Source organism: Castor canadensis, chromosome 9, assembly GCF_047511655.1.
Source record: "Castor canadensis chromosome 9, mCasCan1.hap1v2, whole genome shotgun sequence".
Lineage (NCBI taxonomy): Eukaryota > Metazoa > Chordata > Mammalia > Rodentia > Castoridae > Castor > Castor canadensis.
In genome coordinates, this window is record NC_133394.1 from 153,970,001 (window position 1) to 153,988,898 (window position 18,898).

At 40.0% G+C, this 18,898-nt stretch overlaps 1 protein-coding gene across 1 annotated transcript in view; it reads left to right on the forward strand.

Moving 5' to 3' along the window:
• The window catches only part of Poln (DNA polymerase nu), a 137,932-nt gene that overhangs the window by 20,806 nt on the left and 98,228 nt on the right, over window positions 1-18,898 (forward strand). Inside the window, exons 3-5 of the mRNA XM_020177295.2 lie at window positions 5,476-5,555; window positions 8,422-8,922; window positions 11,179-11,372. Coding sequence (XP_020032884.2) covers window positions 5,476-5,555; window positions 8,422-8,922; window positions 11,179-11,372 — 775 coding nt within the window. The remainder of the gene's footprint in view (window positions 1-5,475; window positions 5,556-8,421; window positions 8,923-11,178; window positions 11,373-18,898) is intronic.

The window sequence follows — 18,898 nt, forward strand, 5'->3', positions numbered from 1 at the left end:
GATATCAGATCCTGAAATATAGGATGGGAGCCTTTGGCTTAGTGAACTTAAATCTTGAGTCCCAGATGCCTCTGAGACATGCAGAAGTAGCCACACCTGGGACACTTTCCTCACCAGTCTTCCCTCTCCCCTGTTTTGCATGAAAGCAGTGCAGAGGCTTCTGTCTTGGAGAATTATGCATGCTTTCTCTTTATTTTGTAATGCTTTAGGAAGAATTTTTTCTTTTTTTTAAAGAAAAACCAAAGTCTATAATCCCACATTTTTATTTAAATGTTTTACATATGCACACACATATATCACTTTTTAAAATATTTCATATATATCACTTTATATAAAATTGTTCATATATACTGTACATTGTAAGTTCAGGTTTTTTCTTTTTTGAAGTCACCTCTTCCTCTTCTGGTTATTAAGTCACAACAACCTAGCCAAGCAGTATTGTGTTTGTTGAGGGAGCATCTGAATCCAATTGGGATAGAAACCATATAGTAAGTTGAACAGGGAATGTTTAAAGCACTATTAACTGGTCAGGAGTAGCCACTAAGACGTAAAGAGAACTCTAAAAGAGGCAAGTAGCAGACATAGGGAGCAGCTTCCTTCTCTAGGGATGAAGTAGAGTGCTGAAAGGGGCAAATTTAGAAGAGTCATTCAAGTCTGAAATTTAGCCCTTATGAGAGGGTATAGATGTAGCCTGCTGGAGGGTCCAAGTGTGCTGAGGTGCACAGACAGGTTGGCAAGTAGGTACCCAGCCCTAGTCTGCCACTGCCTTGGAGAGCTGGCTGAGGGATGGAGAGAATGCTCTTGGGCGTCTGGTGCACTGGCCAAGATCTGCAGGAGCAGGAAAGGGAGCACAGGACCCAGGGAGGCCCCTTCCTCTGGCAGTGTCCCTCCAGCACCCTCTGCTGACAAAGCTTAGCACTGTGCCAAGTGTTTTCAAGGTCCAGCTCCAGTATTGCAGACAGTGCAATGAAGGCTGCAATTTATAGCTAAGAGGCAATTGGTAACTGGCACAGACAAAAGAGACTTCACCCTAGAGGGACTGCAGAGCCTCACAAGCAGGACCTGAGCAAGGTCTCATGGATTTAGAATGGATGTACTTTGTTGGAAGAACACAAGCTATCAGTGGCTTGGCCTGTAGGATAAGAGCTACCATGGAAGCCCAAGTGCATGACTCCAAAACTGCCTCTTCCAGCCAGGATAATAACCAAAAACAACACAGCAACCTAGGAGAATGGGCAGAAATTAGTACTGTCCTTACAGATCTAAAGATTCAGAAGAGGATGCAGTCCCTATCATATTTCCATTTAATTAATGGGTAGAACCTGGAGAACGACAGTGGGCAGTATTATCATAACCAGGTTATAGCCCCAATGGCAGCTGTTCTCTGGGTGTGGCACATGCAACTGACAAGGCCTCAGGTGCATGATGTGCAATTATTGATCCATAGATGTATCCTTTGTGTCCACATCAGGAAGGAAAATAGTTCACAATCACTCAGGATAAACAATATAAACTTGCACATTGCTCCAGAGTGATGTTATCAAGTGACCCACTATTTTGATGACATCATGCTAGTCTAACAGCATGAACAAGAAATAGCAAGTTCATTAGAGGTCCAACAGGTGGGAAATAAATCCTGCAATAATTCAGGGGCCCACAACTTTATTTTTTTTGTCAGCAGTGAATTCAGGGTCTCACACTTGCTAGGCAGATGCTCTTACTACTTGAGCTACTCTGCCAACCCTTTAGGGACCCCCAACAGCTGAAGTTTGGGGGAGTTCAGGTGTTTGGGGTGTGCTAGGATGTCACCTTGTATGTAAAGGACAAATTGCTGCATTTTCCACTTCCTATCACTAAGAAGGAACCACAGCACCCGCTAGGCATCTTTGGGTTTAGTGAGTAGGGGCAGCATATTCCACATTTGGGAATACTGCTCCAACCCATATAGCGAATGATGCTAAAAGCAACCAGTTCACATAGGGCCCAGAATAGGAAAGTGCTCTGACAGGGACAGGCAAGTGCCCCAGCCATATAGTCTGCTAACTCAACAGACTTGTGGTATTAGAAGTAAAAAAAAAAAGATGCTATGTGACATTTCTGGCAAGATCCCAACTGGAGGTTCATAAAACAGACTCCAAGAAACCTGGAGCAAGACAATGCCATCTGCAGGAAAGAATTATAAATGTTTGAAAAATTAAAATAACAAGAGACTCCCGCCATGCTACTGGCTCCTGGAAGAGATCAAGTGACTATGAAGCAAGAACTCCCCGGCATGGACTGGTTCTTTCAGGTCCACCAAGAGGAGGGCCTGAAGCCAGCCACTGTAAGTTGGAAGTGGTTCATTTGTATTGGATATGAGCAGACCAGTAAGCACAATCAGGTTACCTGAGCAGGCAGCCCCAGCCCCTGTGACAGCATTATTGTTTATACTAGTATTTCATAGGAGGAGGGGGGCAGGCTTAAGACCAGCTAGAAGAAGAGATTGAACTTTGTTCAAAATGGGTTGGCTCAGTACATGGTAAAAGCCAAAAACTAATTACAGGTACATCACAGCCTAATTCAGGCAGCCCTTGAAATCCATGGGGCAAAACTTTTGGCAGTGCACTTGTGACCACCACTTTGTATGGGAAGAGAAGTGGCTTCAAGACTAGAAAACACTGGGACCTGTGGGCAGTGATGAGTGGCTTGACTGGTTGGCCAGGGATCTGGAATAAGAAAGTTTGGAAGATCTGGCACAGAGTTCTTGAAGAGTTCAAGATGTGTGGGTAGACATATGGAATGGACATGAGGTGTCTCCCACCTATGAACATCCACCATAGAGGATGTACTAAAAAATCACATTAATAGAATGATTTGATCAGTTGACACCTGCCAGCCTCTTTTCTACACTGTACCAGTGCTGACAAATGGTTACTCGTTAATGTAGTAGCTATGGGACTGAGTTGGAGGCTGTGCCTGGGCCCATCATCATAACCTTCCCACTCATCAAGGCTGATGTAGCTATTATTTCTCTGGTGACCATCCAATCTTCTGACAGGGATGAGAATTTAGGTCACTTGACCATCGAGCCACTTAGACCATCAGAGTGCTAAGCCAGGGTGAGGGGAACTTACAGGGGGAATAGAAGAGGGAGATGGATATCATTTTCAATCTGAGATCAGCTGCAGCAATCAGATGTGGTTCATCCCATTGACCTTCCTTTTATAAGGAAGAGGCTCACTAGGTCCCACAGGTGCTGCTCCCAGAGTTTGTGTGAAGCCCCTGCGTTAAGTAGTGCAGTGTGGGCCATAGAGAGCATTGCAGATGCCCAGGCCATATGTTAAGAGCCACTGTGACAGTCCCTCCTGGGGACTGCTCCTGCTGTAGAGGAAGCATACACTTTCCCAGGAAATCCAACTACTGGTTGGTGTGTGCAGCTAGCGCCCTTGTTCTCCAGACTCAGAGCAGGGCCTGTCCAGACTCAGAGCAGGCCTTGAGGGACTGCATCTTAGCCAGGTTCTTCCTTAGCCTCGTCTAGCTGCTTCCATTCCCCAGTCGTCCTTCCGAATGCAAACCTTCATCACAGAGTTGGCCCGCCAGAGGATCTGATCTGTGCCAGTGTAGCATCTTTATGTGCATAAACAGAGAGATTTGGACATTGTTTTTGAAAAATGAGGTCATGATCCTTAGTCCACTGATACAGCTATAAGTCATTGTTTTCGTGGCTCTATTTCATCATGTTGATGTTATATCATTTATTTATTAATTTCCCTCTGAATTGGTATCTATTTTGTTTTGAGTCCTTTGCCATAATGTGTAATAATGCCATTAGTATTTGGCTTAAACCTCTTTATTGTTGCATGTATTTCTATAAAATGGATAGCTAACCATGAGATGTTTGGTCAAATGATTGATGTATTTTTCTTTTTAGTGAGGCTTTTCTCATAATAATAAGCTCATGTATATGCTCCTCTCCTAATAATAAGTTCATGCATCTTAATTTTGTACATCTAATTTCACATGCCTGTACCCAGTTTAAGAAAGAACAGTTTCAGCATCCCCAGAGTCCCGTCTTATATCTCTTTGGTCACTCCCCCTTCCAGTTCCCAAGAGTGATATATGTATTTTAATAAGTGTTGACTGTTTGCTTTCCAAAAAAGTAACGCATGAGACTTTCTCTTCCTTCTCCAATTATCTTATAGTCATGTGTCCTTACTTAGTGATGGGACACATTTCTGAGATATGCTTTCTTAGGTGATTTCATCAGTATGTGAACATCATAGAATGTGCTTACACAAACTTAAGATAGCTGTGATGTCACTAGGTAATATCTTATGGAATTAATGTCCATCACTGACCAAAGTATCCTTATGAGGGTCTAGTTTACATTTCCCTGACTACTAGTAAGTATGAATTCATGTGTTTGCTGTTGGGTTTGTTATTTTGTAAATTGTCTCTTCCTATCCTTTGCTAATTTCTCTATTGAGTTGTCTTTTCTTATCAGTGTATAAGAGCTTGTGTAATGTAAATATTAGCCCTTTGTCATTCGTGTTCCATATAGTTTCCAACTGTATTACTTTCTTTCAGATGTGGTTACACCAGCCTTGTCTATAAGTCTGTCCTTTTCATTGAATTGAAATTCTCCCTTTGTGTTTATTAAGTTCTAGTGTTAGTTTCTGGATTGTCTATTCCTGTTCAAATACTGTGTTGATTTGGTTACAGCAGTTTTAAAGTATGTTCTGATAATATAGCAAGGCAATTTGTTTACTTTAAAATTTTTTCTTGTCTATTTTCAGATATTTAGTTTTTTAAATTAAAATATCACTGTAAGGTCTCTCTAATTGGAATTGCATTGAATTTATTTTTGAAAAAATTAAACATTTTAATATATATCTCAATGCTATACCTTTCCTTTTGTACAAGTCATGTTTTATCCCATTTCATAAGAGTTTTTAAGTTTTCATTATTGAGGGTGTTATACCTCTTTTTTGTTAAATTTATCCCAGGAACTTTTTCCTATTGTAGATGAAATCTTTCTCCCATGTGCATTTCTTGATTGTTACTGCTCTGACAGAGGAAACATCTGTCACAGTGGTTAAGAGCACAGGCTTCCAGCTACACTGCCTGGAATTGAATCCTAGTTCCATCACTTACTCTGTAAACAAGAACCTAAATAAACCTTTAATACTTGCAAGTTTTCTATAAAATGTTGACTTGGGGTTTTCAGAATCAAGTGTCAAATGCAAATGCCAAGTAATCATTTTAAATAAACATTTTGTAATTACATATCTCTGTCTCTAGTTAATTTGAAGATACTTTATGTACTACTTACTGTAATGGTCCTATGCATTTTGGCTGTGAATTTTATTATAACTTTTAAGAAAGTTAATAATGAATAAATAGCATGATTATAGAAGTAATTTTCAATGTTTAGCTAACTGAATGATTTATATTTCAATGTTTCTAAATATCTTATATTTTTGTTGTTTTTTAAAGCTGCAAAAGTGATAAACAAATCCAGTGTTGGGTATTCAGTACTACTTGAAGATGGGAAGAATCAATTACTAGAAATAAAGGTAAATCATTGTAAATCTGAATAATTCTAAATATCTAACCCTCATTTGTTCAACAAATTCTTATTAAGTGTGTGTCCCACTATATGCTAGATACTGTGGATATTATGGTTTAAAAAAAAAAGAGTTCTTGTTTTTCAGGAATTTAATTTGGATGAGGGAAGGAAAGGCAGACATACGACAGGTCTGTACCATAACGTGTGTCAGTGCCATGAGAGAGAACACTCAGAGTGCTATGGGAACACGAGGAGGAAAATGTGACCCAGCTTTTGAGCTGTTTTAATTTGTTTTTCTGGGTAGTAGGGCAGGAGTTTGAGCTGTCTTTCTAAAGTAAGAAAATTGTATCTGAACTGAGGTCTAGTGGATGATTAGGAGTTGGCCAGCCTGAAAATTCCACTTTAGAGAGTGGGAGAATGACATTGAGAAATTTGGGAGCGCTCAGGGAAGGAGTTTGGGACTTTGGAGTAGTGGAACTAGGTAGTTCAGAAAAGCAGGGGGATAAAGTCCTCAGTGGGTGAGTTAAGCTGTTTGGACTACAGTAGGAGCAAGAAGAGGTCATGTTACTGAAGGTCTTTTTTTATTTTTATTTTTTTAATTGTTTTATTATTCATATGTGCATACAAGGCTTGGGTCATTTCTCCCCCCTGCCCCCACCCCCTCCCTTACTACCCACTCCGCCCCCTCCCTCTCCCCCCACCCCCTCAATACCCAGCAGAAACTATTTTGCCCTTATTTCTAATTTTGTTGAAGAGAGAGTATAAGCAATAATAGGAAGGAACAAGTGTTTTTGCTAGTTGAGATAAGGATAGCTATACAGGGAGTTGACTCACATTAATTTCCTGTGCGTGGGTGTTACATTCTAGGCTAATTCTTTTTGATCTAACCTTTTCTCTAGTTCCTGGTCCCCTTTTCCTATTGGCCTCAGTTGCTTTTAAGGTATCTGCTTTAGTTTCTCTGCGTTGAGGGCAACAAATGCTAGCTAGTTTTTTAGGTGTCTTACCTATCCTCACACCTCCCTTGTGTGCTCTCGTTTTTATCATGTGCTCAAAGTCCAATCCCCTTGTTGTGTTTGCCCTTGATCTAATGTCTGCATATGAGGGAGAACATACGATTTTTGGTCTTTTGGGCCAGGCTAACCTCACTCAGAATGATGTTCTTCAGTTCCATCTATTTACCAGTGAATGATAACATTTCGTTCTTCTTCATGGCTGCATAAAATTCCATTGTGTATAGATACCACATTTTCTTGATCCATTCGTTAGTGGTGGGGCATCTTGGCTGTTTCCATAACTTGGCTATTGTGAATAGTGCTGCAATAAACATGGTGTGCAGGTGCCTCTGGAGTAACCTGTGTCACAGTCTTTTGGGTATATCCCCAAGAGTGGTATTGCTGGATCATATGGTAGATCAATGTTTAGCTTTTTAAGTAGCCTCCAAATTTTTTTCCAGAGTGGTTGTACTAGTTTACATTCCCACCAACAGTGTAAGAGGGTTCCTTTTTCCCCACATCCTCGCCAACACCTGTTGTTAGTGGTGTTGCTGATGATGGCTATTCTAACAGGGGTGAGGTGGAATCTTAGGGTGGTTTTAATTTGCATTTCCTTTATTGCTAGAGATGGTGAGCATTTTTTCATGTGTTTTCTGGCCATTTGAATTTCTTCTTTTGAGAAAGTTCTGTTTAGTTTACTTGCCCATTTCTTTATTGGTTCATTAGTTTTGGGAGAATTTAGTTTTTTAACTGAAGGTCTTGTGTAGGAAGTAGTGGAGGAGGCAACGAGGGGTGAAGAGAATGGACTCTACAGCAAACTGCTGTGCTCAGGTCCCAACCCCACTTTAACTTCGACCCCACTTTCTGTCTCTGGCTAGCAGGACTATGTGGCCCTAGGATTTTAAAAAACCTTGTGCTGCTGACATTTTAAAATTGAAGTTTAAAACATTTATCACAAGTTTTAAAAGTTGCAAAGGATATTATTTCTGGCATATTGTTGATACTGACACTTTAAAAACTGTCGTACCAAATTTAAAATGTGTCCACTGTGATTCAAATCTCACTCTAGCGACTTGATACCACAATCATCCCTTTAAAAATATATGAGCAGATCTTTGTCTGAAATCACATTTTTCTTTTTCTTGTTGATTTTTTTCTTATATACCCCTCCACAGAGTTTTGTGCTTCAAACTCTGTCCTTGGAAACCATATAATATTTCTCTGAATAAAAATGAGTATATATTTTAAATTTTCTATGACTTATAACCAAGTGTTAAAACACTTGCTTTCACAATTATTTTAGATTAATATTAATATACAGTCATTCAAAGCAATATCTGTATATTATAATTTTGAAAGTAAATATTACAAAGTGTGTTGTAAATGGATCCTGTAATGAAATGGATAGGGATGCTTTCTCTCTCTTGATTAGTTTATAGATCTATCAATGCATTGCTGGCATGAGGAAGAGGATTGCTGCTGAGCTGTGTTTTTAAAACATTAGAAGATTGATTAACATATTATGAAATAGTTTCAGTCATGTCATTCTCTTTATAACGGCTCTACTTGGAAGCTGTAGACTATTAACCCTCACTCACTCTCATGCCTCACGTTCATGGCATCTCTTGTCATATGCATGATTCCCAGACGGGCTGGTGGAGGCACTGTGAGTCCCAGGGTTCAGATGTTCACTGCTTTAGAAAGGCACCATTTCGTTAGAAAGTGTGGTCATGGGGCTGGAGGTGTGGCCTTGCATGCACAAGGCATTGGGTTCCATCCCCAGTAGTGTGCACACACACAGAAAAAGTGGGGTCACAGATAATGTGAAGTTTCTGCCCTATGAATCCATGTTCTAATAACATATTTTCCGCTTTTCTGCAGAATCCTAATTCTTTGTCAAGCCAGACATCAGGAGGGTCCATCATGCTGTCTTCTCAGTCCTCCACTGTGGGGCTCTCAGGGCAGCCATCTGCTGACCAAATGCGGAAGAGCACCAGCTCGCTGATGGTTTCTGGCTGTGTAATTCCACAGTGTGATCAGGAGGTTTCAGTTTTACAGAAACTGGAGCATAAGAGAAAGCATTTCCTAAAGGCAAATATAAATAAGGAAAATAAGGAAAGCATGCGTCTTAAAAGAAAACATATTGCATGTAGTAATTCATCGGATAAAACAAGTAAACACGTGGCATTGGGAGAAGATGCTGATGAGGCTGGAACATTTCTAAACTCTAGGCACTCAAGAGCATTTAAAAACCAGTTTTGTGATATTCGGAATTTGGATGATTTGGCCAAAAGCCAGTTGATGGAAATGCTAACGCAGGCAGCAGCCCTGGTAGTGACTCTGATATATAAAGATGGCTCCACCCAGCTAAGAGCTAACCAGGTTGGTAAACGGTGGTTGTTTTGGCTCCATAAAAGAAGTTCTCTTTCTCTGGGTTTGGTGGCACATGCCTGTAGTCCCAGCACTTGGGAGACTGAGGCAGGAGGATTACTTGAGTTTAGGAGTTCAAAATCAGCTTAGGCAGCATCACGCAACTTTATCTCAAAACAGCAACAGTAGGAGAAGCCTCTTTTCTTAGTGTCTAATTTTGATAGAACCAAAAGTAAAACTTTAAGCCTTCCCCTCCCTTTAGTGATAAGTGATTGACCGTGTATGGTTTCCATCAAATTTTTAGATAGTTGCCAAAATGCTATCTAGAGTGGGTACACCACTTTTTATTCCACCAAAAAAATGTATGATGGTTTCAAATTCTTCACCTCTTTGCAAATAGTTGGGTGTTTTTTTTTTTTTTAATTTAGCCAGTCTAGTGGGTGCAAAGTGGTATTTTATTGTGCTTTTAAATTGTTTTTGCTTAATAATGATGGCATTAAGCATACTTTGGTGTGTTTATTAGAAGTTCATGTAACTTCTTTGGTTACATTCATATTTTTTTGCTAATTTTGAAATTGGGTTATTTGTGTCTTTCTTTTCTTTCTTTTTTTTTTTGAAGTTTATGTGGTTTTTTTTCTTTTATTATTCATATGTGCATACAAGGCTTGGGTCATTTCTCCCCCCTGCCCCCACCCCCTCCCTTACCACCCACTCCGCCCCCTCCCTCTCCCCTCACCCCCTCAATACCCAGCAGAAACTATTTTGCCCTTATTTCTAATTTTGTTGTAGAGAGAGTATAAGTAATAATAGGAAGGAACAAGGGTTTTTGCTGGTTGAGATAAGGATAGCTATACAGGGCATTGACTCACATTGATTTCCTGTGCGTGTGTGTTACCTTCTAGGTTAATTCTTTTTGATCTAACCTTTTCTGTAGTTCCTGGTCCCCTTTTCTTATTGGCCTCAGTTGCTTTTAAGGTATCTGCTTTAGTTTTTCTGCATTAATTGTGTCTTTCTTTAGATCTAGTCCCTCATAAGATATAATTTGCAGTTCTTCTAATTGATGAGCTTTTTTTCTTTTTAGTTTCTTTCTTTTTTTGTTTTTTGGGGGTTTTTTTTGGCAGCACTGGGGTCGAATTCAGAGCCTCATATTTGCTAGTCAGGCACTCTACCACTTGAGCCATTCCACCAGCTCTCCTTTTAGTTTCTAGATAGTATCTTTAGGAAAAAAATTTAAATATAATGAACTCCAATTGATTTTTAAAAACTGCTTGTTCTTTTATTATTATATTTAAGAATACTTATCCCAGTCATGAAGATTTACTTCTGTTTTTTTCTAAGAGTTTTATAATATCAGTTCTTATGATTAGATCTGTGATCCATTTTAGTTAATTTTTATATAGGGTATGAGATTAGGGCAGAAATTCATCCTTTATATGTGGCTATCTAGTTGTCCCAACACCATTTGTTGAAAAGACTGTTCTTTCAATTCTAATTAATTCTAACTAATTCTCTTAGTACATTTATTGAAAATAGACTGACTGTAGACCTAAGAGTTGATTTCTGGGTGTTCAATTCTTTCTATTCATCTTTACATCTGTGCTGTGCCAGTACCACACTGTCTTCATTGCTCCAGCTTTGTAGGAAGTTTCGAAATCAGGACGCTGAGTTATCTTTATCTAGATGGTTTCAGCTACTGTAGTTCCTTTTGTGTTTCCATATAAATTGTAGCATTATCCTGTCAATACCCAGCTGGGATTTTGACACGAATCATGTTGAATCTACAGATTAATTTTGGAAGCCTTTCCATCTTAATAGTTTTCTGATCTGCGAACATGGGCTATCTTTCCATTTACTTAAAACATTAATTTCTTAAGCAATATTCATAGTTTTAGTGTAGTATGTATGTAAAGAGCAGAGGTTTTTTTTTTTTTTTTTTTGGCTACAGGTTATCTCTATGTTGCCCAGGAGACAGGCTGACCTGAAACTCCTGGGGTCCAGTGGTCCTTTTGCCTCAGCCTCCTGAACAGCTGGAACTATAGCCATGCCCTACCATGCCAGACCTTTCGTATATTTTTTTCTCTTTTGAGAGGCCTTTCATTTTTGAAAGACATTTTGTTGGCTAAAGAAGATCAGTTGGTCATTTTTTTCTTTCAATAGTTTAAAGATGTTGCTCCATTTTCTTCTAACTTACTCTCATTATAAAGTGATATATCTTGTTTAAATGTATTATCTGCTTAATTTTGAAACTTTATTTAATTGTCTTCACAGGCTACAACTTCCTCTGTTAAAGGAATTGTGATGTTACTCAAGAGCCGTATGGAAGACAGCAGTGACCCTCTGGACCCAGCCTGTGGCGGTGCTCCAGAGGAGGTCTGCGTGTCCCCAGATAGGTGTGTCTACATACAAACAGAACAGTCCTCTTCCTGTGGCCCAGAACAAGAAGCCCACAGTCTATTTGCCAGGTAAGAAGTCTACTCATTTCTTTAACTCCTACTTACATGTCTGCTTTATCCTAACATGGTATCCTAAGCTGCAGTTTTAATTATCTAAGCTTTTAGAAGTTTCATATGGATACATTGTTAGAAATATCTTTGAGATATTGGGTGTCCCTAGAGAGACGACACTACTCAGAAGTCAATAGGCAAGACAAAATTTACTTTTGCAGAAGGGTACACATCAGGAAGTCTGGGAGGCAAGCACATTGGGTGGAAAGTCCACAGAGGTTTTATCTGACGCCATGCTGTCCCTCTCCTGCCCCTGGATTGGGCAGGTTTTGGGCTCACAGTCTGTGGGGTTGGCTAAATAGAAAGAGATTGGCTAAATAGGTTAGGAGGGGGCTTTGGGAACAAAGAAGTTTAAAAGTTCAGAGATGTAATAACTGTTTTTGGTTATCAGCTCCAGAACGAGGGCATCTAGCAGAATTCTTGCCCAGCGAGGATAACAAGCCTTTGTTCTTAATAGAAACTTTTGTCACATTAAGCAGAGTCCATGAAGGGAGCATATGGGAAGCGAGTTAGTGAGACTAATTTGTAACAGCGGTGGTTACTGAGTAAATCCTTTGACAGAAAAGACCCCACCTAAGCTGATTCTCATAATTCCCCCCACCACTTTTTTTTATTTACAGTCTTTTCTTCAAATTTAGCTAATATTAATTGACTTTTGGTCAAGCCTAGCCACCTAGTGTCCTCATCCTTAGCAGACTAGACAATTTTAAGAGGGCCTCATTAGTTTATTTTGTCCTTGAGTCTATATTTTATGACTATTATTTATTATTTTGGTGAGACCCCTTTTTGTTTATTTTGGGAAAGTCTGTTGTGCCTCAGTCCCTCTGTGCGAAGCTGGGGTTTTTTTGTCTCCTTTATCTAAAATGAAGTTACTTTTATTATTTGTTCCTTTACATTCATATCCCTATTTTATTTTTTTCTTACATTTGTTCTCTTATATTCCCCCCCTCTCCAGAGGTAACCCTGACTTCTGTCAGGAAAAGGGGAATTGTCTTGAGGGGTCCCCAGACAGTCAGTCACGGTCTCTTTCGAGATGCCAAAGTCGGGGCGGGGGGGGGGTGGTCTGTGAAGGAGTCCGTGGTATCAGGAGGAGGTCTAAGGCATGTATGGCTTTGTCTCCATCACCATCTGGAGCTTGATTGTCTCCAACCTTGAAGAAACAAACTTGACAAGCAGATTAAGAGACCAGGGTTGGAGTACAGGGAGAAACCAGGTTAGTGACAGTAGTCAAGATTAATTTTTTTTTATACTTGTAATAGGAGGTGTTGGCTATAGTACATTTTTTAAATATTTGAACCTGTGGGGTTTTTTTGTATTGAGTAGAATCACCATGGCAACAATACATTATCAGTATACATGTCCAAGACAAACCCATTGTTTAAAAAAGTTAAAAACACCATCTTTAAGTATCAAAGGACATGTCTAGAGCCAGTAAAAATAGACACTTTGTCTCTATTTAAGTAGAAGGCCATGGCTAAAAATATGAGTTTGTGCCTGAAAGGGCTTTAATGCCAGATAACCACACATGCTTAAGAACCATTTCCTCAATCCTGGAGGCTTTGGTTATTTTTGAGAGGTCTGGCACCAGTGACTCCATTTAAACTTTGACAGCACTCCCACCTTGTCTCCAAACTGTCTCTGAACAGTCTCCTCTCAAGATCTGTCTCCCATCCAAGTACTAACCAGGCCTGACCCTGCTTAGCTTTCAACATCAGACAAGACTGGGCACGTTTAGGGTGGTATGGCCATAGACTGAAGATCATTCTCAACTGGTCATTTTAGTGCCAACTAGACTCTTTTGGCCAAATTAAAGCAATAAAGAGGCTTAGAAGGAGTGGCTGTTAGGCAGTGGGCTTCTAGACAAGGTCAATATAAAACAAAGTCCAACAAAAAGCAGTCATTCAGCAAGCTAACCCGATTGACACATAAGTACTTGTTAGAATCATTTTTCACGGACTTGATTGTAAATGCCCCAGAAGGATCAGAACTGTAATGACAAAAAACTTAAAAGAGCCACGGTTAAAATTCTGATGGACAATTTAGCAGTTAACAGAACAGTATATCAGTACCATTAACTTCTTGTTACAGTGTTTATCTAAATTTTGTATTTTAGAAGGCTTAATATACTTGAAAAACACAAATATATTTAATAGGAGCCAGCAACAGCATCACATCTCTATAGAGGTTTTATATATATATATTAATTTAGTTGTTACTCTTGGAGTAAAACCTTAGATTTCCCATCAGTTGGGGGGGTCAGTGTGTTAGAAATTAATATTCTTATTAAAGACACAGGAACAAAGAACTGTCTCAGCAATGCAAAACTTTACTTCTGGCCAGAAGGGTGCCAGCCTGCATGTGAGCAAAACCAGCACAAAGTGGGGCAAGCAGTCCATTCCCCCTTATAACCCTGACACAAATAGCCTGGATCTTGACCTGGATTGGCCCAGATCAAAAGTTCACAGTCTTCCTGACCAGATAGTGTAATGGGCAATTCTCAGGCAGAGGTGGGCTCAGCAGGAATCCAGACAAAGAAGCTGGAAATACAGGCAATTAAAATGGCAACATACACTTTGACAGAAAAGACTTGTTTTCTCACAAGTGTCAGTGACCCCAAATAGTCTATTACAGAAACATATAGAGTACTGACTGCATTAGAATCACCCAAGACAATAGTTGTTCAACCATAATTATAAGGTCATCTGGAAGACTTTACATAAACCAACACTTAAATGAATTTTTATTTAGTTATTTAGAATTTTTATTTAGTTATTTAGGCTCAGTTACCTCAGTAGTCAAATCCTGAGAAAAATCAACAGAGAACAAGTAAATATTCATAGAGACTAAGTCTGGAGTTAGGAAACCTAGTGGCCAAGAGTCATGGCTCAGATGTTAAGGGATCATATCTCAGATTGTTGACATTAACATGTGGCTCATGACAATAGAGCAGGATCCCACCAGCCTGTAGTCACTGGAGGCCCCCTAAAATGACAGGCCCAATCTGCTCATCCCAGGCCAAAAATTCCCTCCATCCAACATGTGGAAGGAGTAGAACTAACACCTCCACTCTGTTGATTTTAACAAAACAAACAAACAAACAAACAAAACTTTAGGTCTTAAGACCTCCAGTGTAGTGCTTTTTTAAAGTTTTTTCTTTATCCTATCTGGAGGGTGCACTTTGACTTTGTTTTTACTGTGCTTTATATAAATAAATTTGTCCCAACCTCATATCAGCGCAGCAGCATTCCCTGTGCTCAGCTGCCTATCGCCTCTGTGTTTTAATAAACTCTTGCTGTCCTGATAAATTTTTGAATCAACCTGTAGTACAAAAATCTCTGACAGTTATCTTGACAAAACAAAAATCTTTTTCTTGAAGACAGATTTTTTTTGGTAAATGTTATTAAGACCAGAACTGTATTTTTGTAACAGTCTTATTGTTATGAGCTCAGAGAATTAAGTTTTAGTTTAACATCAGTACATTGAATTTTAACCTTACAAAACCTTTAATGTAACTTTTAGATTTTAGTCCATTTAATCATTTACATAAGCATTTATAAACTCCATTTTTTATGACAATATATTCTGTATTTTTATGATAACTTACTTTTTAATCCCTGGATGAGCTTGTCTTTATTCCTTTTTTTGGAGGGCAAGCCTTTCTTTGTATAATCTATATAAATCTTTATATAAAATCTTTATATAATCTATTTTTTATAAAAATGTTTTTTTAACCTTTTACTTTTAAAACCATATTTTAATACCTTTTATATTTTTGTTACTTGTTGGAAATAACTCATAAAACCTTTTAACTTAGAGCCTTATACTTGTATGAAAAAAACAGAAAGAAAGAAACCTTAAAATCATTTTTTGTATGAAACCAATTTACAGAAAGCCCATTTGTTAATAGATTCATGTATCATAAAAGAGAATTAAATTTCAGGTTTTATTTACCACAGAATAAAACAGACCAAGGTCGTTTTTTTAACTATCTAAATTTTAAGGTTTTTGTTGCAGTCTGCTGCCTAGCCCTTTCCTTTTTCTCTAGTCTAAACCTGAGTGTTAACTCCTGAATGCCTGCATCTTAGTGAGACCTGATTGAAACAAGTTTGAAAACTGTTTTTTTTTTTTTAAAAAGCAGTAGAATAGAGAAGTAACAATTTTCTTATATTACGCTATAATAAGGATCATCCTGAAGATGTTTCCATATTTATATGCAAAAAAAGGGCTTAAGCAGTCTTAACAGAGATCTCCAACACAAACACCCTGTGCTTTTTGTTGTTGTTATTACCTTGAATATCACATTAACCATATAACAGCAGTTTAAGAATCATTTTGAAGATACACATCTTCAAATGCCACAAAGTGTCGATTTAAGCAGGTATAAAATGTGCTGGAATTCCAGAAGCAAATTAAATTTTGCCCAATGCTCTTTTAGAGATATAAACAAAATGACACATAGAAAATTTGAGTGCAATTCCAGAAAAACCTTTTAAACCATACTCAGAGGGCTATTCAGTAGAATGGTATCTACTCTCTCATGAGTTTCCCTCTCTGGAACTGAATTTTTGTTACCCATCCCTTAATCTTGGCTGTGTGTTTCCTCAGGAAAAGGCTCAACCATGCATACTGGAGGTTTTTTGCATTTTACCCAAATCCCTGGGAAACACAGGCTCCCCACCACCATCCCCCACCCCGTGTTGAGGACTTCTTATATTCTACCCAAGGTGCTTCCTCTGCTTCAGGAGTCAGCCCTTGCTTTGTGTCCAGGACAAGTCCCAGTCACACCCACACAGCATCCAGGATGTCCAGACCTCCAGAGCAATACTCTGGAGGTACTCGACTTTCCTACCTTGGTCCATGTAGAGTTAACCTGGTCCTTCACTGTGCTTGCTTGGGCTGGTCCCTCCCGTATTTCCAACTGACTTTTGATTTGGAGTTCAGTGTCAGCCACAGAAATAGTGGGACCCCACCCCCCTGCCCAGCCCTGAGGCCACTGCAACACAGAAGCGGGTTGCTTCTCTTCTGAAGAGAGGGTCTCCATGGTTCCCTGGGTAGTGTGAAAATCCCAGACAGGTCTCCATGTTGTGAGAAATATCTTAGAGGTCTGCAGATAGGTGTGTCTACACACAAGCAGAATGCTCCTCTCCCTGGGGCCAAGAACAGGAGGCCCACAGTCTATTTCCCAGGTAAGAAGTCTTCACTCATTTTCTTAACTCCTATTTATATGCCTGCTTTGTCCTAACATAGTCTCCTAAGCTGCAGTTTTAATTACTTAAGCTTTTAGAAAGTTTCATATGGACACATGAAAATAAAATGGATTTAAAAGATGGAAACCTACACAAACACTGGCCCCCTCTCCCAGAGCTTCTGGAATGGAGGGTCCGTGGACTCCATTCCAGGATTTGAATAAACTTCATAAGAGTAGTTAGGGATAAAAGCCTGAAACCCACTGTCCCTGCTCAGAAGATTCCTGGAGCTTTTCCAACCCAGCTCTTGCTCCCACTTTTGTCACTGCCTGCAAACAGTAGTCATCCTCAGTACCACCAAGGAGAGTACTGATCTTAAGCACCATGTCCTGAAAATAGAGTTGGGATATGATTTGTCCCCCAGAGGTTCATGTGCTAGAGGTGTGGTCCTCAGTGTGGCCCTGTTGGGGTGGTGGAACCCTTGAGAGGTGGGGCCCAGTGGAAGGTGGGCCAGTCCTGGGATCCCACCCTCACAAGTGGATTAATGCTGATCTTGCAGAGTGGGTTGAGTCTCTCAATAGTGAGTTCTCACAGTGGTGGGGTGTTATGAGGTAAGGCTACATGCTTGGCCCCTTCTGTATGTGACTGCTTCCCTTTCTTCTCCATCATGTTGTGATACAGCTAGGGACCCATGTCCAGGATGCCAGTGCCATGCTGTTTGGACTTTGCAGCCACCAGAATTGTGAGCCAAATGAACCTCTGTTCTTTATAAAGGGTCCAGCCTCAAATATTTTGTTATCCAATATAGAATGGACTAAGATAACCTGGTTCCTTGGACCTACCCCACTTAGAATCACAGAATTTTAGAGTAGGCAGGGATGCTTCTGATGCTCTTCTTGACCTCAAACAACCCTTTTCTGGATAGAGCCTGTACCCCTCCTCACTGTTTTTTTGTTTGGGTTGTCTGCTGGACTCAGTTTTCTCTTGGTTGGGGCATCCCTGCCTGCCCAGCCCTCTGAGTCCAAGGTTAGTTAGCCACAGTGGGATCTCTTTGCAGTCTCCTCTCTGAAGAGCAGTTGAGGGCCACTTTGAAGGAAGTGGGCTGGACACTAGTCCTCCTGAACCTCACCCAGGCTCACTGACTCTGGGTGGTTTTTAGAAAATTTTTGGAGATAAGAGACAATGTTTGACAAACATAGCACTTGACCCCCAAGACATCCTTAATCATCTTTTTACAAAATTTTCTTAAAAAAAATAAACAGGTCTATTCTATGTGGGACCCTTGTGAGAATATAGAGCCCTAATATTTGGGTGGCTTCTTTTGAATTGCAGAGTTACATATCCTCATATCCTGGTCTCTTCTTGGACATGTGGTAGTCATTTCAGCCTCCAATGTTCTTAGCTTCTACCTTCTCTGGAAGCTGCGCCTACAGCCAGCTGTCTTGTTTGGTGTTAGCACTAGCCCATCAGTCTTGTAATTTCAACCCAAGTGTCCTTTCTTAAACCTAAAGCTAGAATTTTTTTATTTTATTTTATTTTTTATTTTTGGAGGGATTAGGGTTTGTACTCAGAGATTTACAGTGTGAGTTACCACACCTGGGTTTCTTTTCTTTTTTTTTTTTTTTTTTTTTGTGGTTGGGGTTTGAACTCGGGCTTTGCATTTGCAAAGTAGGTGTTCTGCCTCTTGAGCCATGCCTGTAGTCCATTTTGCTGTGGTTATTTTAGAGATGGGGTCTCACAAACTTATCTTCCCAGGCCAGGTGTGTGGACAGTAGTACAGGAGGCACCAGGAGTGGCTGCTTGCTTCTGAGAATAGCACTTGAGCAGGTTGCAAAAGTTGTGGAAGAAATATAGCCAAGAAGGAATAAGTGCAATAGCCAAGACTCTGAGAAGAAGTGGCACAGTGAGGTTGTAGAGGAGAGGACTCAGCATGATGGGAAGTTGGAATGTTTAGAGGGGGCTCTAGGGAGAAAAGGCTGGAGTGCTTTGGGGCCCAGGTCCAAGTGTGTATGCTCTGGACAGGAATTTGGGCATTCCTCTGCAGGAATTTGGCCTGGTGGAGTGGTTCAAGTGGTAGAGTGCCTGCCTCACAAATGTGAGGCCCTGAGTTCAAACCCCAGTTACACACACACACACACACACACAAAAAGAAAGAGGGGGAGGGAGGAGGGAGGAGGGAGGAGGGAGAGAGAAGGAAGAAGAAGAGATTCATCCTCTTTTGCTGGGTGCCAGTGGCTCACACCTGTAATCCTAGCTATTCAAGAGGCAGAGATCAGGAGGATCACAGTTCAAAGCCAG